The following is a 25,901-nucleotide window of genomic DNA, read 5'->3' as shown; positions in this document are numbered from 1 at the left end:
AACCAAGGTTACATGGTATCATTTTGTAATAAAAGGTAATTAAATTATATTCTTATGTTTTTAAGGTAATCATTTTTTTCCTCATGAATATTGTAAAAACTTAAAAGTCAGATAATATATGGCTGTGAAGAAACATGATCACTTAATTGACAAAAGGGAAATTGATTCCTTAAGATTATTTAAAATGTTAAGTGATTAATATCCATTTAGTACATAAGATTTAATTATAAGTCAATAGTAGATATCCAAAAATTTATAATTGAGTTTTCAAATATTCCCTCAACTAAATTTGTCATTTATCTCTTTCATTAATTTTATAATAACCTTATATCACAATATATATACTAAAATAATTGTGACTGTATAAATAGAAAAATACACAATTTTCTCTGAACTTTTTTAAGAATTTTAATGAGTTTTAATGCTCTTTCTCTTTTAAGAATTTCTTACAGAGACCTTATAGAGTTGGTTTTGAATACCTTATTGATCTATCTAAACAGTTTTAAATAAGAAGACGTTCATTTTACGTTCATGCTATCTTAGCCAGAGAAAATGGCTAATTATGGCCTAATTTATATAAAACATAATTTTGATAAGTTTAATTATCAGCTAGTGAAGGATAGCATATAAAGAATTTCCTCTCATGCTTCTTTAAGTGAGTTAGCAATGTTTAAATGCTCTTTATACAGCTGGATCAATACAAAGAACTTAAGGAACAAGTAAGAAAGAAAGTGGCTATAATGACCCAACAATTGGAAAAGCTGCACTGGGAACAAAAGGCTGATGAAGAAAGACTGGCATTTGAAAAGAGGAGGCATGGGGAAGCTCAGGTACCTTGGTTTGGGCAGTAATGACTTAGAATTATTTTTCATGAAATTTTATTCCCTTTTTTGTATTGGTTTTTCAGTATATAAATGAATTTACATCAGATATAAGGAATTAATTAAATTTTCTGGATTACCTGTTAGACTGCTTAGTATTGTATCATTTAGGTGCTCTTTCATGGTCTAAGATATAAACAGACAGTGTCTTCATTCATATAGTCAGTAAGCATTTTATGTGCACCTGTATAATGATAGGTGTGGGCAGATGATATTGTCTATTCTTACATGTAGGTTAGTCCAGTGAGGTTAGGAGGAGGGATAAAGGAAAAAAACAAGTATCATAATGTAGGTGAAAAGTCATTTGGAAACATTAAGGACATAGCCCAAGAGGAGCTTAATAGTCTACATGAGAGGTAACTACCAAGACAGCATTACAGTGTTCTGCCTTAGAGTAAGGCAGACCTGGCTTCCATCCAGTCTTGTCCTGTCACTGACCTGTGCTGGTATAAATAAATCATTTCACTTCTCTGAACTTTGATTTCTTAATTTGAACAATGAGGATAGGTATGTCATTTTTTATGGCTGAGTAACATTCCACTGTATATATAATATACCACATCTTTATCCATTCGTCTATTGATGGATACTTAGGTTGCTTCCATATCTTGGCTATTGTAAAAAGTACTGCAGTGAACATGGGAGTGCATATATCTTTTTTAATTATTGTATTTGTTTTCTTTGCATAAGTATTCAGGAGTGGTATTGCTGGATCATAAGGTAGTTCAATTTTTAATTTTGTGAGAAATCTCCATAAGGTTTTCCATAGTGGCTGCACCAATTTACATTCCCACCAGCAGTAAGAGAGTTCACTTTTCTCCACATCCTTGCCAGCACTTGTTATTGTTTTCTTTGTAATAGCCATTCTGACAGGGGTGAGGTGATACCTCATTGTGGTTTTGACTTGCATTTCCTGCTGACTAGTGATGTTGAGCATCTTTTCATGTGCCTGCTGGCTGTCTATATGTCTTCCTTGGAAAAATGTCTATTCAGATACCCTGCCCATTTTTTAATTAGGTCTTTCTTTTTTTATAAACTTATTTTATTTTATTATTTTTGGCTGCATTGGGTCTTTGCTGCGTGCAGGCTTTCTCTAGTTGCAGCAAGCGGAGGCTACTCTTCATTGCGGTGCACGGGCTTCTCACTGCAGTGGCTTCTCGTTGCGGAGCACGGGCTCTAGGGGTGCGGGCTTCAGTAGTTGTGGCATGTGGGCTCAGTAGTTGTGGCTTGTGGGCTCTAGAGTGCAGGCTCAGTAGTTGTGGCACATGGGTTTAGTTGCTCCACAGCACGTGGGATCTTCCCGGACCAGGGAGCGAACCTGTGTCGCCTGCATTGTCAGGCAGATTCTTAATCACTACGCCACCAGGGAAGTCCAGGTCTTTTTTTTTTATGTGGAGTTGTATGAGTTCTTTCTATGTTTTGGATGTTAACCCCTTATCATATATATTGATTGCAAACATCTTCTCCCATTCAAAGCTGCTACCTCAGTTTAGGTCACTATAAACTTCCCTCTTAGAACTGCTTTTGCTGCATTCCGTAGATTTTGGATCATTGTATTTTCATTTGTCTTGGTGTTTTTGCTAATTTCTTCTTCGATTTCTTCATCAATCCATTGGTTGTTTAGTAGTAATTGTTTAGTCTCCACATATTTGTGTTTTGGGCAGTTTTTTCCTTGTAGTTGATTTCTAGTCTCTGTTGTGGTTAGAAAAGATTCTTGATATGATTTTAGTTTTCTTAAATGTATTGCGACTTGCTTTGTGGCCTAGCATCCAATCTATCCTGGGGAATGTTCTAAGTGCACTTGAAAAGAATGTTTATTTTGCTGTTTGGGCATGAAATGTCATATATATATCTATTAATTTCATCTGATATAATGTGCTGTTTAAGGCCAGTGTTTCCTTATTGATTTTCTGTCTGGATGAATTGTCCATTGATGTAACTGGAGTGTTGAAGTCTCCTCCTGTTTTTGTGTATCTGTCAATTTCTCCCTTTATGTCTCTGTTAATATTTGCTTTATGTATTTAGGTGCTCCTATGTTGGGCACATATATACTTAAAATTGTTATATCTTCTTGTTGGTTTGATCCCTTTATCATTATATAATAATGCCCATCATTGTTTTAAAGACTGTTTTATCTGATATAAGTATTGCCACCTCAGCTTTCTTTTTGTTTCCATTTGCATGGAGTACCTTATTCCATCCCCTCACTTTCAGTCTGTGTGTGTCGCTAGATCTGAAGTGAGTCTCCTGTAGGCAGCGTATACATTTTTTAAAAATTCATTCAGTAACTCCATGTCTTTTGATTGGAGCATTTAGTCCATTTACATTTAAAGTAATTACTGATAGGTATGTACTCATTGCCATTTTGTTCATTGTTTTTGGGTCACTTTGTAATTATCTTTTATTCCTTTCATCTTTTGTCCTCTTCCCTTGTGATTTCATGACTATTTTTAGTGTTATATTTGGATTCCTTTCCTCTTTTTTTGTGTGTATCTGTCATAGGCTTTTGGTTTGTGGTTACCGTGAGGTTCATATATAATATATGAACATGTTATGTCATATGTAACACATAATATATATGATTCATATATACATATGATTATTTTGATATCTTAAGTTCCATTGCATTCTAACAACCTCACATTTTTACTCCCTCTTTAAGTTTAATTTTTTTTTTTTTTTTTTTTTACGGTATGCGGGCCTCTCACTGTTGTGGCCTCTCCTGTTGCGGAGCACAGGCTCCAGACGTGCAGGCTCAGCGGTCATGGCTCACGGGCCCAGCCTCTCCACGGCATGTGGGATCTTCCCAGACCGGGGCACGAACCCATGTCTCCTGCATCGGCAGGCGGACTCTCAACCACTGCGCCACCAGGGAAGCCCAAGTTTAATGTGTTTTTTTGTTTTTAAATAAATAAATTTATTTATTTATTTATGGCTGCGTCAGGTCTTCATTGCTGCGCGTGGGCTTTCTCTAGTTGTGGTGAGCGGGGGCTGCTCTTCATTGCTTTGTACAGGCTTCTGACTGCGGTGGCTTCTCTTGTTGCAGAGCACAGGCTCTAGGCACGTGGACTTTAGTAGTTGTGGCTCGTGGACTGTAGAGCACAGGCTCAGTAGTTGTGGCGCACAGGCTTAGTTGCTCTGTGGCATGTGGGATCTTCCCAGACTAGGGCTCGAACCTGTGTCCCCTGCATTGGCAGGCAGATTCTTAACCGCTGCGCCACCAGGGAAGTCCCAAGTTTAATGCTTTTGACATCATATTTTACATCTTTTTGTTTTGTATATCCTTTAACTACTTATTGTGGTTACAGATGGTTTTACTGCTTTTGTCTTTTAACCTTCCTACTAGCTTTATAAGTGGTTTATCTACTACCTTTACTGTAGGTTTGCCTTTACCAGTGAGATTTTTCTTTCCATAATTTTCAGATTTCTAGTTGTATCCTTTTCTTTTCCATTTTGAAAAGTCCCTTTAACATTTCTTATAAAGCCAGTTCAGTGGTGCTGAGCTCTTAGCTTTTGCTTGCTTGTCTGTAAAACTCATTCTCACTCTTTCAAATTTGCATGATGGCCTTGCCTGGTAGAGTTTTGGTTGTAGGTTTTTCCCTTTCATCACTTAGAGTATATTGTGCTACTCCCATCTGGTCTGCAAAGTTTCTGCTGGAAAGTCAGCTCATAGTCTTATGGGAGTTTCCTTATACATAACTAGTTGCTTTTCTTTTGCTGCTTTTAAGAATCTCTCTTTATCTTTAATTTTTGCCATTTTAATTATAAAGTGTCTTGGTATGGATCTCTTTGGGTTCATCTTATTTAGGACTCTCTGTGTTTCCTGGACCTGGATGTTTGTTTGTTTCCCCAGGTTAGGGAAGTTTTAAGCTATTATTTCTTCAAATAAGTTCTCTGCCCCTTTTTCTCTCTCTTCTCCTTCTGGGACCCCTGTAATGCTAATGTTAGTACACTTGATATTGTCCCAGGGGTCTGTTAAACTATGCTCATTTTTTAAAATTCTTTTTTCTGTTCTGCTTGGGCAGTTTCCAGTACTCTGTCTTCCAGATTGCTGATCTATTTCTCTGTTTCATCTAATCTTCTGTTGATTCCGTCTAGTGAACTTTTTTTTTTTAATTTATTTTTGGCTGCATTGGGTCTTCATTACTGCACATGGGCTTTCTCTAGTTGCAGTGAGCAGGGGCTACTCTTCATTGCAGTGTGTGGGCTTCTCGTTGCAGTGGCTTCTCTAGGCACATGGGCTTCAGTAGTTACAGCACACGGGCTCAGTAGTTGCAGCACATGGGCTCTAGGGCACGTGGGCTTCAGTAGTTGTGGCGCATGGCCTTCGTTGCTCTGCAGTATTTGGGATCTTCCCAGACCTGGGATCTTCCCGGACCAGGGATCAAATCCGTGGCCCCTGCATTGGCAGGCGGATTTTTAACCACTGCACCACTAGGGAAGTCCCCTAGTGAACTTTTTATTTCAGTTATTGTATTCTTAATCTGTTTGGTTCTTTGTTATACTTGCTAACTCTTTGTTGAAATTCTCATTGTGTTTGCCCATTCTTCTGCCTATTTTGGTGAGCATCTTTACGATCATTACCTTGGAGAATCTTTATGGGGTGGATTGCTCCTCTTTATTTCCTTTAGTTCTTTTTCTGAGGTTTTGTCTTTCTATAAAAAAAATATTTATTTATTTATTTGGTTGTGCTGGGTCTTAGTTGCTGCTTGCAGTCTCCTTAGTTGCAGAATGTGGGCTCCTTAGTTGCAGCACATGGGCTCCTTAGTTGTGTCTTGAGGGCTCCTTAGTTGCAGCTCGCCAGCTCCTTAGTTGCGGCACGTGGGCTCCTTTGTTGCAGCAGGCAGACTCCTTAGTTGCGGCAGGCAGGCTCCTTAGTTATGGCATGTGAACTCTTAGTTGCGGCATGCATGTGGGATCTAGTTTCCTGACCAGGGATCGAACCCGGGCCCCCTGCATTGGGAGCGCAGAGTCTTAACCATTGCGCCACCAGGGAAGTCCCCTGAGGTTTTGTCTTAATCCTTTATTTGGAGCATACTCCCCTGTCCTCTCATTTTACCTAATTCTCTGTGTATATTTCTATGTTTTAGGTAGGTTGTTTTTACTTCCTAATCTTAGAGAAGTAGCCTTACGTAGGAGATGTCCTGTGGGGCCCAGCAGCACACTCCCCTCTGGTGCCCCCTGTGTGCTGCTGGGCCCCACAGGACATCTCCTACGTAAGGCTACTTCTCTAAGATTAGGAAGTAAAAACAACCTACCTAAAACATAGAAATGCACCCTTCTGTTGGCAGGGAGGTAACTACTTGGGCATGCTGTAGGTGGGGCAGGCCCCTGGCCCTGTTGGCTGCAAGGCCCTACTTTGTGCAGTGGTTGCGGCTGCTGGAGGGTGAGATAGGCTTCCATGTGGTTGGCTGTGCGGCCTAAAGGGCACAGAGCTGCTACTGGCCCACTGATAGGTGAGGCCAGGTCCTGCATGGCTGGCTGCACAGCTTGGGAGGGCCCAGGGCTGCTGCTGACCGCTGGTGGGTGGGGCCTGGACCCCACATGACCAGTGCAGGCCTGCTGGTGGGCAGTTTTAGGCCAGAGGGAGGATTCCAAAACAGTGCTTGCCAGCACTGGTGTCATCACAATAGAATGAGCTCCCCCAGATGGCTGCCACTAGCATCTGTGTCCCCAGGAAGAATCCCAGTTGCCTTCTGCCTCTCCAGGAGGTTCTCCAAGATCAGCAAGTGGATCTGACCCAGGCTGCTTTCAAACTACTGCCTCTGTGCTGGGACTTAGAGCATATGAGATTTTGCATGCACCCTTTAAGAGTAGAGAGTCTCTGTTTCCCACAGTCCTCTGGCTCTCTGGTATGTAAACCCTGCTCATTTTCAAAGCCAGACGTTCTGGGGGCTCACCTTCCTGGTGCAGAACCCCCGGGCTGGGGAGCCCGATGTGGGGCTCTGACCCCTTGCTCTTTGGGGAGAACCTCTACGATCGTCATATTTCTTCTGTTAATGAGTCCCCAACCCGGTGGTATTGGTCCTGACTGTACCATGTCTGTGCCCTGCTCACCTGTCTCGTGGTTCCTTCTTTATATCTTTTTTTGTGGCAAATCATTTCTGATAGTCTTCAGGTTTTTCTCATAGTTACTCTATAAGTAGTTGTAATTTTGGTATGCTCATGGAAGGAGGTGAATTCAGGGTTTTCCTACTCCTCCACCTTGGCCATACCCTCTGTATTCTTATAGCTTTAAATACCATCTGTTGATGACTCCCAAGTTTGTATTTCTAGCTCACAACCTCATATATCCAGCTGCTTCCTCATCATCTTCATTCTGGGTATTGAATAGATATCTTAAACTTAAGTCCCAAACTGAACTTCTGCTCACACCCAAATGCACCCCAAACATAGTCTTTCCAATCTCTGATGATGACAAGTCAGTCTTACTGGTTGATGAGGTCAAAAATCTTGGAGTCCATCTTTTACTCTTTTAGGAAATTGTGTTGGCTCCACCTTCAAAGTATACCAAAAATCTTACCACTTCTCTCCATTTCTATTGCTACCACCATGGTCCAAGCCACCATCTTTTTGTTTTTTGTTTAGATCAGTGTAGTAGCCTGAAAGTTTTCTCTCTTGTGTCTCCTTCATAATAGTCTCAGCACAGCAGCCAGAGTGATGCTTTTAATATCTAAATCAGATCATGAAACTTGCTCTTTTTGAAGTCCTCTAGTGACTTCCCCTTGCACATAAAGTTTAAGTCAAAGTCCTTGAGTGCCCTACATAGACTTACATGATCTGCTTGCCCCTTCCACCCCAATTTACCTCTCAAACCTCCTGTTTTTCTGTTCTCGCTCTTGTTCTCTGTGGTCTAGCTGTAATGGCCTCCTGGAACGTATCAGACATGTTTCTGCCTTAGGGCCTTTGCACTGGCTATTCCTCTGCTTGGAACATGCTTTCCCTACATTTTTTAATTTTTAACACTCTCATGTCCTGTAAGTCTTTGCTCAAATGTTGCCTTCTCAATGAGACCTACTACCCTGACTACCCTATTTAAAATTGTAGTCCCCAGTGCACTTCTGCTCCCCTTACCCTAGCTCTGTTTTTCCCAGTGTTTATCTCCTAACATACTGTTTAATTTGCATATTGTTTGTCTACTGTCCCTCTCTAGAATGTAAACTGCACAAGAGCAGGGATGTTTGTTTTGTTCGCTGGTACATCTCAAGCACCTAGAATAGTTCCTGATCTAGAGCAGATAATAAGTATTTGTTGGATTAATGAATTTTAAAAATGAAGGAATCAAGGCACGAGATAGTTAACTTGACTGAACTAGTAAGTGGAGGAACTGGGATTTGATTCTAAACACTTTGTCTCCAGAATGAACCTTCTTAATCCTACACTGTATGCCTCTCATTGTAGTCTCTTTGTGAGTTAGCAGATGAAAATACAAACAAATATGAAGGGTAGTATATGATAATATACTTATATATTGATAATCGTATGAGTAGAAGAGAGGACATTTTGTGGAAGGAGAAAAATGTATAACATATCAGTAATTACTTTTAAAACACTGGTATAATTTGTATCACATTATAAAATTATACACTGATTTCTCATTGCACATTTTTGCCTCTGTGCATGCTAATTTTTGAAAAACCTACTCATCATTACATGTTCAATTCAATAGTTACCCACACCACAAAGTCTTCCCTGGTTTGCCTTTTCTACCCACCCCACCAAAAAAAAAACCTGAAAAATAGTTTCTTCCTCATCTAATCACCCATTGTTCTTAATCTGTTTCTGTCTAAGGGCTTTTATCAGATTGGAGGAAAAGTACAGTTAATGGTATAGCTCTATTAGGCTGGAAGCTTTTTAAAGGCAGGATTCGTAATAGTGTCCTATTGTAAGTCCCATGTACTTGGTAGATGTCGGTAAGTGTTGATTGAATCTCTGTTGTCTTTTGAATAGAAAAACACTGACAGAAGAAATAACATATCAGGGTGGAAAGAGATGAAAAACTCTGTACTCATACTTGGTTTCCCACAGGACTGGTGGTTCCCAGGTGGAAAGGGCTATAACTTTCCACAGATCCAAGATCACTAGGGGCTGGGCAGGGGTTGGTTTTTCTAGACAACTGGCGTGATCAGCTGGCATCTTGAATCCAGAATGCCTGGTGTCAAGGCAGTCTGATTATCCCCCATGACGTGTCCAACGGAGCATCCAGGCCCTGACACAAGCCCTGGGACTGGCCAGAGTAAAGGCAGAGGCAGGTGTTTCCAGTTGACTAAACTTGGTCCTTGATGTTAGCTAATCTTGTTCCTGTCTCTTTGAATGGAATTCTTCTTTTTAAATTTTATTTATTTTATTTATTTATTTTTGGCTGCATTGGGTCTTCATTGCTGCACGCAGGCTTTCCCTAGTTGCAGTGAGTGGGGGCAACTCTTCACTGCGGTGCACAGGCTTCTTATTGCGGTGGCTTCTCTTGTTGTGGAGCACGGGCTCTAGGCATGCAGGCTCAGTAGTTGTGGCACATGGGCTTAGTTGCTCCGCGGCATGTGGGATATTCCCAGACCAGGGCTTGAACCCTTGTCCCCTGCATTGGCAAGCGGATTCTTAACCACTGGACCACCAGGGAAGCCTGAATGGAATTCTTAAGTGAGATAACAGAATTTCAATATGGGGACTCTAATTTCAAAATGTGGGAGTCCCTGGAGAAAAGGAATTGTATCTTAATCATTTTTATAGCTGTTGGCACCTAGCATAGTAGATGTTTGTTCGGTGAATTTCTGTGATAAATGAGTAAAATGAGATCATTAACTTCATGGTATATTTTATCCTTTACCACTTGAAAACTGGTATTTCTTCTCTTTTTTGCTGTTGTATACTGAAAAAGAATTGTGTTTTTTACTTTTGTACACTCCTGGTTTTAGATCACTTAGTAATGGAGTAAGACAGATTAATCTTGCTATCATGTGCAGGATGCATGAGACAGGGAGAATGTTAAAGGTGAGAAACAAATTGGAGACGACCACAATCCTTGGACTTGGTGATAAGGTGAATGTGGAGCATGAAGCCCTCCTTCCACAAGCCTATAGCTGCCTCAGAGATTCCTATACAATTATAGTACTGAGCCACTCTGTTGGAATTACTTATTTGTCTGTTTCTCCCACCAAACCTTAGTCCTTGAGAGCAGGGACTCTGTCTTGTTCATTATTATATCTGTAGTTCCTAGCACATGGTAGGCAGTGAATAAATATTTATTGAATGAGTTAGTTTGAGAGAGAGATAAGAACTGTATATAGATATTTGAAAATAATCTCCCTGGGGTTTGAAGTTACCAAAGTAAACTTGCTGGAGATCAGGTATCTCCAGCCAGGACATAAATGATGGAGCCAGGATTTGAACCCTGAGCCTTGAAACCTCAAAGCTCTGTACCATATTGCCTTTTCAAAGTTAAAATGTGCTCTTATAAGAATTTTCATGTGGTTATATATATTTCAAATTTAGAACAATGTATGCTGTTATAGTAAGTTCTGGGCATATAGTGAAAAGTAATCAATTTTGTTTGGATTTGCTGTAATTGATTTCAGATTTCATTTCCTATTTTAGGGAAATCTAAAACAAATAAAAGAACAAATAGAAGATCATAAAAAGCGAATAGAGAAGTTGGAGGAGTATATAAAAACATGCATGTAAGTATAGTAAAAACAAATTCCTTGCAGCTTTCTTGTATCTCAGGGGTCTCGATATTTGTAGTATAGTCATCAGATGAATACTTCCACTGTATCATAATGTCTTTGTCCTCCATTGTTTTTTTATTTCATTGTAGATAATTAAAAATTATCCTTGACCACTAAGGTTTAAGTTCTGAAAATATAAATGTTTAACAGTGGTGAAACTTAAAACTCTCTTTTGGTATCGATATTTTATAATAAATGTATGTCATGAAAGCTAGCACCACCTAAGTATTCTACCACGAAGAATTTCTTTTTAATTGGCATTTACTTACCATTAAGCTTATGATGATTTCTCTGGTTATAGTGACCTATCCTTTCTTTTTCAGAATCCAGAAATATGTATCTTTTGGATCAAGAAAGAATGATTAAAATATCTTTTGTCCATGTTTGGTGCTAAGTTTATTATATTGTATTTTTCATCGTTTAAAATTGATAGAGCATTATTCCATTCCCCTGCAATGCCAGACTAGAGTATACTGTATCTTGTAATTCCTAAATTTTGGGTTTTCTTTTTGCTATATAATGTATTATTGTTACTGTTGTGTAGGAATTTCTTGAAAGAGAAAAAACAGCAAGAGGAAACCCTAGTGGATGAAATTGAAAAGACAAAATCAAGAATGTCTGAAGTTAATGAAGAGCTGAATCTTATTAGAAGTGAACTGCAGAATGCTGGAATTGATAACCATGAGGGAAAACGTCAGCAAAAGAGAGCAGAGGTTCTGGAACACCTTAAAAGACTTCACCCAGATTCTGTGGTAATTGAAATAAAAAGGCTAAGCTTTCTTATTTGGGATTAAAATTTTGCCATTAATAGGAAGTAATGTTATTTCAGAAATCTATAAGTTTTGTGTTTTATTATTTATATTTAAAACATAATAGTAAATAACTGAGGTAAAATGTAAATAACTCCCAGTAATGTCTATAGATAAGTAATTATTGGGGAGAAACATTAACATGAACACATTACCCAGAAAGTCCAGGTATGGCCAACATCCCCAAAGGACACAGGTGCATGAAATAGTCTGTCGCCCATAGACACATGTCCTCAAACCTCATTTCTTCATGATTTCAGGTTTTTTTAAATATTTTTTTCAGTAGACATTGTTGGCATACTTTTGAAACAGTGAATTTTTATTCTCCAAATGTGACTGCTATCCAGTATTACTAGTGTATTTCATTAGCCCCAGTACAGCAATATCTACTAACCTGTTGCTTGGGGAGTCAGCCTCACAGAATTGTTTCCTTCGGAATTGGGGTCTGGCATCTCACTCTCTTGTCACTGACACCAGTGTACCCTGTGTTAACCGCTTGCACTCTTTGGAAACACCTGTCCATTGGCCTCCATGATACTACACTCTGTTGGTTTTCCTCCTGTCTCTCTGGCCTCCCATCTTCGTTTCCTTTACAGCATCCTTTTTGCCTTTCTGACTCTTAAGTGTTAGTCTTAACTTCTAGACAATGATGGAGGAATAAGGCTGGGTCACAGAATTCTTCCCCTAATACTAAGGAGAATGACAAAAACTAGTGAGAAACTAGTTCAACAACCAAAAGAGGAAAGGGGCTCATACATCATGCTATAACCTTCAGAAAATGGTAATAGTCCAGAATTTCTTTAAAAAGATTGAAGTATAGCATTGCTTGTTCTTAATTATGCAGAAGGCAAACTGATACATCGATTAATTCCTGAGAATTCTCACTTATTATCCCTTAATCTAGAAAGAAGCAAACTCATATGTTTGTTTCCTTTAGAGTAAAAATTATCACTAAAATAGAATTGGAGAACATGGACCTCTGCTTCTCTTAGATGGAAGTGAAGGCTCTAGGGCTCCTTGTTAAATTGAGAAGCCAAATCAAAACCCTCTCCCCAAAAATGGGATTTGTTCTCTTCCCCCAAGGAGAGAAACCTTGGTATGGGATATTAATTAAAAACTGAGAAGAAAGAACAAAACTCAGGTATTCAAGTAAAGCATATGCACAGCCTTAGCACAGCTCTCTTACCCCTGCCGTCTAAGCCCTTAGATGATGGGAAATAGATCAGAAAATACTTAGAATATAGAACAAAAAATACTTGGTCCATCATCTGTTGCTCAGAGGAGATAACCATCTCAATTTTAGGTGAGACAATCAAAAAAATTATCCGTCACAGAAAATAAAAGCTTTGCCCAGAGCTGCCCACATTAAATATAGGGAAGGTGAAGAGAATCGATATGGCATCTATAGGTACATATAATAATAAAAAGAAAGAATAATTTAAAAGGCTTTTAGAAGTCAAAGAGCCTTGTGGAAGAAGGTTACAGGACAAAATCCCCCATAAGTGTTCTGTGCTGTGGACAATTTAATAAGAACTTGAATTCATAAAATCAGGTTCAAATATGAGCTAAAACGGAATAAAATAAAAAGAAAAATGTAGAGCTAAGGAGACAAATCAAGAACAAACACTGCTGAACTAATAATAAATTGCAAATAACAAGGAATGGATTACATAGCTGAAAATCAAATTACTGACCTAGAAGTAAGGCTTGAGTTAATCATAGGTAAATTGAGAAGAACAAAGACCAAGGTAATAAATATTAAAGACAATGATGATCTATCATGAAGAAATTGGTATTTCGAAGTAGAACCTAACATTGAAGAAAGAGTCTAAAGATGTAAAATTGAATCTGCAGACATTCTAGGGAGCATTGGTACAGGACGGGTGGCATTGTGACATTTAATAGACTTTTTGAACTTCAGTCTGGTTCTTGACCAGTCTTCAGATCCCCAAAAACACTTCTCCGTGGGAAGCCTTCCCTGGCTTCTCAGGTCAACCTCGTCTCTGGTACATATTCTCAGAGCTCTCTGTGCTTAATCACAGTGCCTGTTATAACTCTACTTTGTACATGCATGCAATTATTGATTTTTATATCTTCCTTCCCTACTAGTCTGAAAGCTCTGTGAGGTCAGAGAGGATGTTTTACTCAGGCGTGTTTACCCGGTTTGTGGCTCAGTGCCTTCATGTAGTAGGTGCCTCAGCAGTTTCTTATTTAATAAATAAGGGAATGAATGAATACTATTTAATTGCTAGCTTTGTAAAATATTTTAATACCTTGGTATGACTAATCCCTCCTTATTACTCTTTTGTTGAATGAAGTGTGACACACCTAAATGGATATTTCATAATGAAATTTATTTCCATTTGAATGAGACTGTTAAATTATCATGTTTATAATTTAGAAAATTAGTTTTTGGTCTATGCTGCTTTGTTACATTAGAAAACAATGAATTATATGTTCCTCATTAATGTATTTGTTTTTCTCTCCTTTTTTGAAACCTGCTAAGTTTGGAAGACTGCTTGACCTGTGTCATCCTATACATAAGAAATACCAGCTGGCTGTTACTAAACTTCTTGGTCGGTACATGTTTGCCATTGTTGTAGCCTCTGAAAAGGTAGCAAAAGATTGTATTCGATTTCTGAAGGAGGAAAGAGCTGAACCTGAGACATTCCTTGCTTTAGATTACCTTGATGTAAGTAATTTATAATCCTTAGTATTTAGTAGTGATATAATTCTGTCTTTTAAAGTGTGTCTTTATTGCCTGAGACTATGGTAGTGATTGAAAAAAATCGTAAGTTGGATGCCAGTTAGTCATTCATTCAAATGGCTGGTGTTAATGTATTGGCAGGCAAAGAATAGTATCAAGTGGGTGCTGTCTTTCTTGCCTTCATATCATTTCTTCCTAATCTAGTTTTGCCATAATTTACCCTGGTGATTTCAAGGACATTGCTCTAGCAGTGCACCACTCTGCCTACTAGCCAGCAATTTATTTTGTCCTATAGCAAAGTATAGGAGATGGATAAGACTGTCCATCTCTGTCGGTGAAATGCCAACCCAGAGTCTCAGTTGTAAATATGTGGTCCAGTAAATATACATGTCAGCTCTTGGTGTGGAGCAAGCCAAATTTTGAACCTTGAGGTATGTATTGAAAGGCCTTAGAGCATCCAAAGTTTAAATTCCTGAGGCAGGAACTCCATCATTATCACAGCTGATATCCTTCAGTGATCTTTTCATTGCTTAATAAAGAAAATGTTCTACTTGGTCCAGCTTTCAAGTCCCTGAACTGCAGGCAGTGTGCATAGTGGTTAGGAGCACATGCCCTAGAGTTGGACTGACCTGAGTTTAAATGGTAGCCCTCCTTCTAATTAGTTCTCACTGATTTGTCCTTAACTTTTCTGAGTGTCAGTTTCATCATCTGTGAAGTGGAGGAATTAGTCCTTACCTTATTGTATTTTTGCAAGGAATCACTACATGTAGTACACCTAGCACAGTGCCTGGCACAGAGGAGGGGGCTCAGCAAATGCTAACTGGGTATTAATGGTTCAGACTTGGCCTTTTGTAGTTTCACACTTTTGTTTATACCTTCTGCCCACTAAAACTATTTAACCTAGTTCATCTGCCTGTTAAAATTCTGTTTTATGTATTTCATGCTTAAGATTTTTTTCAAGGCACACTCATTTTTTAAAAATATAATACAGAAGTGTATCAAATATAAAGGAAATACTCGTACCTCATCTCAGTGCTCAATTCCTTTATCACAACTATTTTAGATTGCTTCCATCCATACAAATTTATATAAATATATGCTCCATATATATATGTGTGTGTATATATGTGTGTGTGTGTATATATATATATGTATATATATATACATATATATATATACACACACACATATTTTGGTTGTATATAGGGTTTTCCCTTTGTTTTGTTTTACAAAAATGAAATTATACTTGCTGTTTTTCAGTAATATATTGCAGACATCTTTTGATCTCTTTATCGACCCAACTTAAAAGTCATGTCAAAGAAGATGTAAAAGCTTTCCTGATCATTTAAGCCTAAAATGATTTTCTGAGTTCCATGCTGTTGTGCCACTCTTTTGAAAGTATGTAAATGGGTATTATCTCCCACTAGATTTTATGATTTTGAGAGCATGAAGGGCTTCTCATCTATTGCTTTATCCCAACTAGTTAGTGACAGAGTTGAATCTAGAAATTATATCTTCTGGCTTTTGATGAAGTGTATTTTTAAAAAATATTACACAAGCCAAAGGTGGGATATTGTTCATCAGGTTCTTGTCAAACTTTTATTGTGTATAAGTACATACTACTAATCATTTGCTTTCATGCTTATGTATATTCTTTGAAAAAGAACGTACTGAGTGTTTGGTTTTTATTTTAATACACCTAATATATCAAGTATATTTTAAACCGTTTAGATCAAACCAATCAATGAAAGATTACGGGAGATTAAAGGCTGTAAAATGGCGATTGATGTCATAAAGACTCAGTTTCCTCAGCTGAAGAAAGTAATTCAGTTTGTGTGTGGAAATGGCCTTGTCTGTGAGACTGTGGAAGAAGCAAGGCATATTGCCTTCAATGGACCTGAAAGACGGAAAGTAAGAGGCTTAGATTGTACTTTCGGATAATTTGAAGCAGTATTTATAAGACTAACATATTACACACACAAATATCTATATATGCTTTCATATGTTCTCTTATGTAGGGGAAACTAAAATAGAACCTAAGATGTTAATGGCTTCAGTAGTTTTTATAATGTTCAGTTTTCAAAAAATTAATTTCTCTAATACTTCCCCAAATCATAAATCATATTTTGGACGTTAGATTTACTGTAGTGAGAGCCTAAAGCTCTTAATTTTTTTTACTCTATATACAGTAAATGCCCCTATCGAATCTCAGATTTTCCCTGTACTTACGTATATGATACGTGTGTTTCTGAATACCAGAAAAGATTTTAGGTGCTTATTTTACATTCTGGGTTAATTCTTCCATAGCTCAATGGAGATATTAACTGTCCTTTTACACATTCAAGGTTTTAACACATTTTGAAGTTGTAGAAATAGCACAATTGAAACGAGGTTACTAGATACCAGTCTCTCAAGGGAGTAATTTTGGTTTTAAAAATATTGTTTTACTGTCAATTGAAATAGAGTTTGTATTTAGTTAAGCAGTATTAAATTCTTCGAATTATCTAACATAGTTTTTCTTAAAACTACATCTGTGATGAAATGTAACACAATGCCTCAGGGCATAAACGATGGAGTAAGACCAGTGATACTACTTAGTAATTAATTATGTGACTTTAGGCAAGTTTCTAAACCTCTAATTTTAGTTTGTTCATCTAAATTTGGGGAAATAATAGTACTTATTTCATAGAGTTATAGGATTAAAATAAGTAATAACATGCAAAATGCTTTTATAGTGCCTAGGAAATAGCTCTCAAAAAGTGATAGTCATTTTTTATTTACTAGTCATTTTACGTATTTGATCTGGAATGTCCAGAATCGCAAATTAACACAAAGTGGGGGGGTTTGGGCTATTCTTATGAAAGATAGGAATTTCCAGTATTAAATGTATTGACTTGTCTAATATGATTAACTTCTCATACATTTTAGTAGTTATATCTATAATTATCTTAATGATAATGTGATCACTGTCTTAGTAATCACTGTCATTGATTTCTACATATTAAATTTAAGCAGGTGTAATAAGTGAGCGACTACAGTATCTTCCTTATTTTGCTACCTAATTAACTATGGTAAAATTGATTTTTGAATATTTGTAAAATGTATTTTGTAAAATTGATTTTTGAAGATTTGTGTGGTCAATTTAAAGAAGTCACATGAAAATACGATTGTGTTTAACCCTTCCTTCATTCAACATATATTTATGGTTTATATCTTGTCCACAGTAACATGCCTTACCCCTTGAGGCTGTATTTTGTTCTTATCGTTATTTCAAAATTTTAATCAGGTTTATTTGTCATATTTTTACATTAAGTATATTCCAGGGACTCTTATCTTCTTCCTATTACTGTTATTCCACTTGAAGAATATTCTCTGTGTTTTAGGATGCATAAAACATTTGGATAAGGAGTTCCCTGGTGGTTCAGGGGTTACGATCCTGTTCTTCCACTGCCGGGGTGGGGAGTGGGTGGCGCGGCTTAGATCCCTGGTCAGGTAACTAAGCTCCTGCATGCCATGTGCGTGACCAAAAAAACGACAAAAAAAACACCCAAATATGGGAAATGCCCATTAAAACTACACTGAAATACTATTTTCACCTGTGAGATTGATCAACATAAAAAAGTTTGATAACACTTTATGGGGAAAGAGACCCTTGCATTCACTGCTGTGGGTGTGTGAATTTGTACCAGCTCTGTGAAGGGCAATTCTAGCAGTTGTACTTCTTCAGAACGTTACATACACATGTATATGAAATGATATATATAAAGAGTTATTCATCGAACCACTGTATGTAGCAAGCAAAATTGGAAACAATTTGCACAATACTATGTTCAATAAAATTATAATACGTTCATAGAATGGGACACTATGCAACCTTAAATAAGAATGAAGCTCTTTATATACAAGTGTCAGACAATCTCCAAGATACAGTCAGTTAAAAAAAAAGTAATAAGTAGACTAGAGTGTAGTATGTTACCATTTATGTAAAAAATGGGGAAAGAAGAGATATATGTGTGTGTTTGTTCATGCAAAAATATTTCTGGAAGAATACATAAGAAATTGACAGCATCGATTACCTCTGGGGAGGATAACTGGGTGGTGGGGTCTAGCAATGCCAGGGAGATTTCTTACTCTTTACTCTTGTATCTTTTGGATTTTGAACTCATGAATATTTTACCCATTCAGAAATAAAAGCAAAGGTTAAAGTATATTATTTTCCATATCAGTGAAAGGCAACTTAAAAACTAGGTATAATCTGCATAACACAAAAATTATAGAGGATCTACTTGTAACACTGAAACAGTATTTCTTGAAACAGTTGAAGCTGGCTCAGTGGAATGATTGGTTAGCCCTCAGGGCAAATTTTTAATGCCAAAAAATTTCTCCTTTTCCTAAGCCATGTTCTCTGGAACTTTTATTTAATGCTATTTAAAAATTCCTCCAACTCCTTGTTTTATGTAAGATCCCAGTTGTGCCAGCCGTGGTATTTTTTCAGGAATGCAACCTCCAAAGTAGGCATAGGATTACTGCACTGAGCAACCACTGTAAGCTATAAGTTAAGGAATTTGCAGGCTGGAAATAGAAATTATAGTCCTTCCAGAATAGGAATTTGATTGTAAATCAAATGTAAATAGGTTATTTGATACTAAATTTACTTTTAGAAGAAGTAAATTATTTTAATAAACCTAGAAACTATCAAAAAAAAACCCTGTAATTCTATGAATTGTTGCCCATTGCATTTTTAGAATTGAAGGTCTATAACATGGTGGTTATTGAGAATATGGACATTAAAAAAAAAAGGACATGGACATAGATGTTTGACCAACTTTTGGTTTAGGAATTTTAGTCCCTGTGTATGACTTTAGGCAAGTTTCTTAATATCTTTAAGCCCCAATCTATAAAATGGAAATCATATTTACCTCACGGGGTTGAAACATAGAATCGAATAGCATAAATGCACTCTGTCAAGCACAGTATGGTAAATGGTTGCCATGACAACAGCAGCAGCCAACCAAGCAATGAAAGTAAAAAGAGTCTCAGAACACCGTTTGTCCCTCTGCTCTGAGACAGGAAGTTGACTTGCCCAAGTATGGCTGGGAAGAGAGAGTTGGCATTAGAACACCATGTGTAATATGACAGATTCTTAGCTCAAAGTTCTCAGTACACTTCTCTCTCTTCTCTCCAAGCCAGCCCATGGATTTTTTTCCTTTGTGTTACATTTGGCTTTTACATATCGGAAACACAAGTTAATAAATGTTCATTTTGGGAAAAAGAGATCAAAAAGGAAAATAACCATCCCTAACATGTCCTCTAGAATAGAGTTGCCAGATAAAATGTTTGGACATACATTTAAAAGTTATTTGTTGTTTATGTGAAATTCAAATTTACCTGGGCATCCTGTATTCCTATTTGCTAAGTCTGGCAACCATACCCTAGAAAGATCTAGTGAGTATTGTGGTATATATGCCATATATTTGATAATCAACTATATTACTCTTAACCTTTATAGGTATTGGTGTATGTATAATTGAGTCTTTACTATGAGATCAAAATATATTTACTTAACTTCACTTTTTTTTAATGGTATCACTTTTACATTTTAATTTAATCTAGAATTCATTTTAATATGTATTATTAGATGTAAGTATTAGCTTTTTCCCCCTAAATGGTTAATTACCGGTCCCAACATCATATATTGAATAATTTTTCTTCTTCCTACTTATTTGATTGAATTTACTGATTTCTCATCAGAGTCTAAGTTATTTATACTTTGTTCTTTTTTCACCTAGTTTAATATGTTATCTCTAATTATTATTTGTATCTATCTTATTGTATATTTATATTTATTATAATAATCTTTATTATAATCTATAAAAGAATAATTTATTTTAGGAAATAGTCAAGATATACATTATAAATAAGTAAACTATTAGCCCACAAGCACTATAAAATCATCATGTATAAAACTACACTCAGGTTCTTCTTTCTAGATCTTGATCCCTCTCCTGTATTCTTCAATTCTTAGTACCACTATTCTAACCAATGAAATTCTGTTTTCTCCTCATGGATTTCCTTGTAACCTCTACAATTCCCAAGGTTTTCTGATTATACCACCTAAATATTTCTCAAATCTTTTTCCTTTTCTTCACTGTAGGTATTGGCTGATTTCATACCATCACCTCTGGCTTCACTTGGACCACCCCATTTTCTAGATACTTGCCAGATTGGTGTACTTAAAGTTCTGACCATTTCACTCTCCTGTTTGCTGTTAGACTGTTCAGTGCTAATCCCCCAGCCCCCTCCACAAGTCCCATCAGTCCTCATTTGTATTTGATACACATTCTTCCTGTGATGACATACTGAGAACTCTGTGATCTGCCCTGTCTACCAGCCTCATTTTTTCCCTTCTTTCTTGAAATACAGACACATAGCTAGAGCTCTAGGAGTCGTCTTGGACTACAAAATGACTTGAGATTGTCATAAAAGAAACACTGACACACACATCACTAGTGACACACTGTAGATGTAAAGTAAGCTTTATTTAGAACAACTTAAAAGCAGAGAAGCAGTGGAGCCTGTGTATTTCCTCAGCTTTCATTCCACAGAGGTGGGCTTTGGCCAGGCAGAAACAGCGTGAGCTAAAAGTGTTCCAGGAGGGGGAAGCTGCCTCCATACCACTTTATATTTTTATGGGGAGGTCGGAGGAGTAAGCTGATCACGTAACAGTGGGCTTCCTGGTCAGGGAAGCTGCTTTCCAGACCAACCAGAGCTTATCTACAGGAGTTCAGTTTCCATGCCATGGCTGTTGGTATCCAGTAGAGATCTAGTGTCCTTCCAAAGTTCAGACCTGATGAGAAAACTCATTGCCAAGCTAACCGTTGGGAGGGGAGGGAGCCCCCAGGGCCTTCCAGAAAATAAGAAGCCTGTCTCCCTTGAGGAGTAATCCAAGTACTAAGGATGGTAGAGCAATATTATAGGAGTCTTTTTTTGTTAACTATGCAACCACCATACATACGCTGGAATGTTTACCTCTGTAATTGCAAGAGAGAAATTAACTAAGTTTTCTGTTAAATATAATTAATCTACTTCTAACTAGTACCTCTGATAAGATACAGTGAACGCCTTCAATTCCACTGGGAAGCCTTCTGTGAACCTTCCAGGCTGGGTTGGAGCACCCAAGTTTTAAGCTTCCAGATTACTCTATGTTTTTATTGTCTCATACTTTACATTGTACTGATACGTTTATATGTTTCTTTTTCCTACCAGCATGACTCCCTAAGGGTCAGTACCATATTTCACTCCCTTTTGGTCACTCCAGTCCCCAGTATAGAATGTTTCAAACACAGCAACCACAAAGAGAATGTTTGACTGAATGCAGGAATGAATGAGATTCCTGTCAGCTTTTTTTTTTTTTTTTTTTAATTTTTATTTATTTATTTATGGCTGTGTTGGCTCCTCGTTTCCGCGCGAGGGCTCTCTCCAGTCGCGGTGTGCGGGCCTCTCACTATTGCGGCCTCTCCCGTTGCAGAGCACAGGCTCCAGACACGCAGGCTCAGTAATTGTGGCTCACGGGGCAGGCCGCTCCGCGGCATGTGGGATCCTCCCAGACCAGGGCTCGAACCCGTGTCCCCTGCACCGGCAGGCGGACTCTCAACCACTGCGCCACCAGGGAAGCCCTTGTCAGCTTTTTTTAAAATTAGTTCACATTACGTGGTTTTAGTCCTCCACAGGCTGTCTCCTCTGCTTTGACTAATTAATTAGAAACATTCGCAGAACACTGAGAATTGCTTTCATTTATTCTATAAAGCATATGGTTACTCATAGGGCTATAAACTTTAAGCTATTTTATACCTTTGACTCCATTTAAGTTTTTTCTTGGTCCCAGTTTCATATTCATTTTAGAGAATGTGATATTTTTGATATCCTAAAGTAACTAAGGCTGTTTTCATAGTATGTCTTTGACATGTGATGTCAGATTCTTTAAAATACAGTATTATATAATACAAACTATGAGATATTAAATACAAATACTCCTGGTTTTTTCTTCTCAATATTGAATATGTTTAGAACTAATATATAATTTTATTTTGAAATTTTTAAATTGCTGCTAATTTGTTGCCTAGAATTGTTTGGGCCTTAGCAAAACAGGGTTTTGTATTTGAGTTTGTTGGCTGGTGTCCCTCATAAGCTAGTTATCTTATTAGTGGAGTTCAGTAAGTAGTTTTTCTCATCTACAAAGTCTCAGCTGCGAAAGTTGTCATATTACGTTCTGTTTTTATCTTTATGTACATTTCTCCAAGGTAAAATATTTTTAATTTTTACAGACAGTAGCTCTTGATGGAACGTTATTTTTAAAATCTGGAGTCATCTCTGGAGGGTCAAGTGACTTAAAATACAAGGCTAGATGCTGGGATGAGAAAGAATTAAAGAATTTAAGAGACAGGAGAACTCAGCTAATCCAAGAATTAAAGGTAAATCCATGTTGTAAAAATTGTAGAATACCAAGTAGAGTAATTGTGTTTTTAAGCTAATTTCTTGGGTAATAAAAGTACCATGCCTATAGTTTAAAAGATTCAAATTATGCAGAATGGAATAAAGTAAAAAATAAAAATCTTTCCCTTACCCATCCTTACATCTCAGTGGTATTTGTTAAACACAGTTTGATACATAACCTCCAGAAATGTACTCTGTGTATGCAAGCATATGTGTTATTTTTCTGATTTGTTTTATTATGGACTTTTGCTATTGATGGTGTTTGCAGCAAGCTTTTTCACTGAATACCATAACGTGGACATGTTTTCATTTTAGCATATAGAGAACCATTTTATTTTTAATGACTCCTGCCTGGCGTTTCATTATATAGATTTTGCTTATTTAACCAGAGTCTAAAAATGGACATTTGGTTTTTGCTATTACAAATGATGCAGCATTAAACTTTCTTTAGAGAGGGAAAATAACACAGTGCCTAAGAATATAAATCCTATAGCCACACTGCCTGAGTTTGAATCCTGACTCTGCCACTTACCAGCAGCAGTATGACCTTAGGCAACTTACCTTTCCCCTTTGTACCTTAATTTCCCATCTGTAAAATGGGGATAATAAAAGGACCTTCCTTGTAGAGTTATTTTAAAGATTAAATCAGATATTCTAGGTAAAATACTTAAAACAATGCCTGGCAAAAATCTAAGCATTATATAAATGTTTGTTGTTATATCTTTACTTGTACCTCTAACATGATTTCCTACATGTGGAATTTCTGGGTCTAAGGATGTGTGTATTTAAAATGTTGATAGATACAGCTAAGTTCCCATCAAAAGAAACCTGTAGTAGAGTGTGTATATTCCTAGATTGCAACACTAGATACTAACAAATATTTTAATCTTTGCCAATCTGGTAAAGAAAAAAGTGTAATCTAATTGTTTGAATATGCAATTCTTAATAACTGAGGTTGAGCATTGACTCATGTATTTATTGGTTCTTTGTAATTTTTTTCTTCTGTGAACTTCTTTTTAAAATAAATTTATTTGTTTATTTATTTATTTTTGGCTATGTTGGGTCTTCGTTGCTGCGTGCGGGCTTTCGCTAGTTGCAGCGAGCGGGGGCTACTCTTCATTGCAGTGCGCAGGCTTCTCACTGCAGTGGCTTCTCTTGTTCCAGAGCGCAGGCTCTAGGCACGTGGGCTTCAGTAGTTGTGGCACACGGGATCAGTAGTTGTGGCTCGCGGGCTCTAGAGTGCAGGCTCAGTAGTTGTGGCACACGGGATCAGTAGTTGTGGCTCGCGGGCTCTAGAGTGCAGGCTCAGTAGTTGTGGCACCTGGGCTTAGTTGCTCCATGGCATGTGGCATCTTCCTGGACCAGGGCTGGAACCCATGTCCCAGGCATTGGCAGGTGGATTCTTAACCACTGCGCCACTAGGGAAGTCCTCTTCTGTGAAATTCTTATTTATTTCCTGTGCATGTTTTTCTATTAGGTATTTGTTATTTTATTACCTACTTTAAGAATTATTTGTATTATAAATAAATTACCCTTTAGTCATGTATGTTGTAAATATATTCATGTTCATGTTTCAGTATTTCATGTTATAAATATATTTTCCCCATTTTTTTTTTTCTTGCGGTACGCGGGCCTCTCACTGCCATGGCCTCTCCCGTTGCGGAGCACAGGCTCCGGACGCGCAGGCCCAGCGGCCATGGCTCACGGGCCCAGCCGCTCCGCGGCATGCGGGACCCTCCCGGACCGCGGCACGAACCCGTGTCCCCTGCATCAGCAGGCGGACTCTCAACCACTGCGCCACCAGGGAAGCCCCTGTGTGTTCAGGTTTTTGTGTGAACATAACCACCACCAAAATCATGATATAGAACATTTCCATAACCCCCCAAAATTCCTTTGGGCTCCTTTGTACCCCCTGGACCCTCTGGACCCTGGCAACCCAATCTACTTTCTATCATTGTAGCTTTTTCTGACTTAGAATTTCATATAAATGGAATCATACAGTAAGTAGTCTTTTGTGTTATGCTTTCTTCATTTAACCTAGTGCTTTTGAAATTCATATTGTGTGTATCAAAAGTTTATTCCTTTTTGCCATTCAGTATCTGTTTGACATTTGACCTTGTTTTATCATACATGTATTTTTAATCTTTATGTAGCCAAATTTATTAATCTTTTATAATTTCTGGATTTCAGTGTCATGCTCAGAAAGACCTTATTCTTTCTGAAAATGACAAAAGAAATTCAATAATGCTTCCTTCCAAAGTATCATTTGTTGAATATTGTAATCCCACACACACACTTAACTTGAAATGTCAACCTTAACAGATACTAAGTCAGTAGAATGCTTTTAGATTATTTATTTTTCCTATTTAGCTTTCTTCCTTTGTGTATACAAATGACCAGTTTTTGATTCAAGGAGATATTCTGGCAAGGTTACTCCGCTAATTTTAATCTTTCTCTGTAAGCATAAGACTGCAAATTATGTTTTGATCTAAGTAAGATATATAAATAAATATTCAGCTTCTAAAGATTTTACAAATTTAGGCCTAGGCACAGAGAAAGTTCTAGGAAGGTGGCAACTTGAAATGAATCTGGCTTCCTATCCATGTTTATACTAAGCTCTTTACCTGTGTGTCTCACCTGAACCTAGTGGGGAGTTGGGTGCAAATGATGTCTTGGGTTCTGGGGGAGGCCACCAGGAAAAGCTGATGCAGGGCTTCTGTTGATGTTTGAAGAGTGCTGGGAGAAGAATCAGGACATAGGGGAATCCTGGGGGGAGGTTAAATATTTGTCCCATGTGAATATGCGTAGTCTTGAACCCCATGAAGCTAAATATTAGTAGGTTGTGGCCTCCCTATTCCTGAGTTTGGGAGAGGCCAAAGAGACCAGAGAGACGTCTTTTCCTCCGTCCCAGAGTGGGACACTGACAGTTTTCTGTTGTAATTGCTGGCCTTTGGGTGTAGAGACTGCTTGTGGGGCAGCTGCCATTTAGGATACCTTAATACCCAGACCTGATCCTCAGTAGGGAAAGAAATGCACAAATGCATTTGAGGTGTTCCAGGAGCCATCAACACTTGAACAAAAAAGTAGCAGTAAGGAAATACAATGTAGTGTCAACCCTCTCTCTGTCCCCACACACAAAAAAAGACTTTCTGGCACTAATAAATGTATTTCTAAACTATAGAATGCTGTAGGTGGATTGAGGGATGGGATTGCCATTATTGAGAACCAAATTAATAACCTGGAAGACCAAGTGGAACAGTATCTCAATGAGGGGGAAAAATCACAAAGC

The 25,901-nt window shown here is 37.7% G+C and overlaps 1 protein-coding gene across 2 annotated transcripts in view; it reads left to right on the top strand.

Moving 5' to 3' along the window:
• SMC1B (structural maintenance of chromosomes 1B) overlaps positions 1–25,901 on the top strand; it is an 86,252-nt gene that overhangs the window by 27,408 nt on the left and 32,943 nt on the right. For both annotated transcript variants that reach the window (XM_067698362.1, XM_067698361.1), the window contains exons 7-12: positions 690–830; positions 10,473–10,555; positions 11,148–11,355; positions 13,919–14,104; positions 15,851–16,030; positions 22,444–22,590. In XM_067698362.1, the coding sequence (XP_067554463.1) occupies positions 690–830; positions 10,473–10,555; positions 11,148–11,355; positions 13,919–14,104; positions 15,851–16,030; positions 22,444–22,590 (945 nt within the window). The remainder of the gene's footprint in view (positions 1–689; positions 831–10,472; positions 10,556–11,147; positions 11,356–13,918; positions 14,105–15,850; positions 16,031–22,443; positions 22,591–25,901) is intronic.

Source organism: Pseudorca crassidens, chromosome 11 (assembly GCF_039906515.1).
Source record: "Pseudorca crassidens isolate mPseCra1 chromosome 11, mPseCra1.hap1, whole genome shotgun sequence".
NCBI classification, from domain to species: domain Eukaryota; kingdom Metazoa; phylum Chordata; class Mammalia; order Artiodactyla; family Delphinidae; genus Pseudorca; species Pseudorca crassidens.
This window is presented reverse-complemented; position numbering and strand designations above follow the sequence as displayed.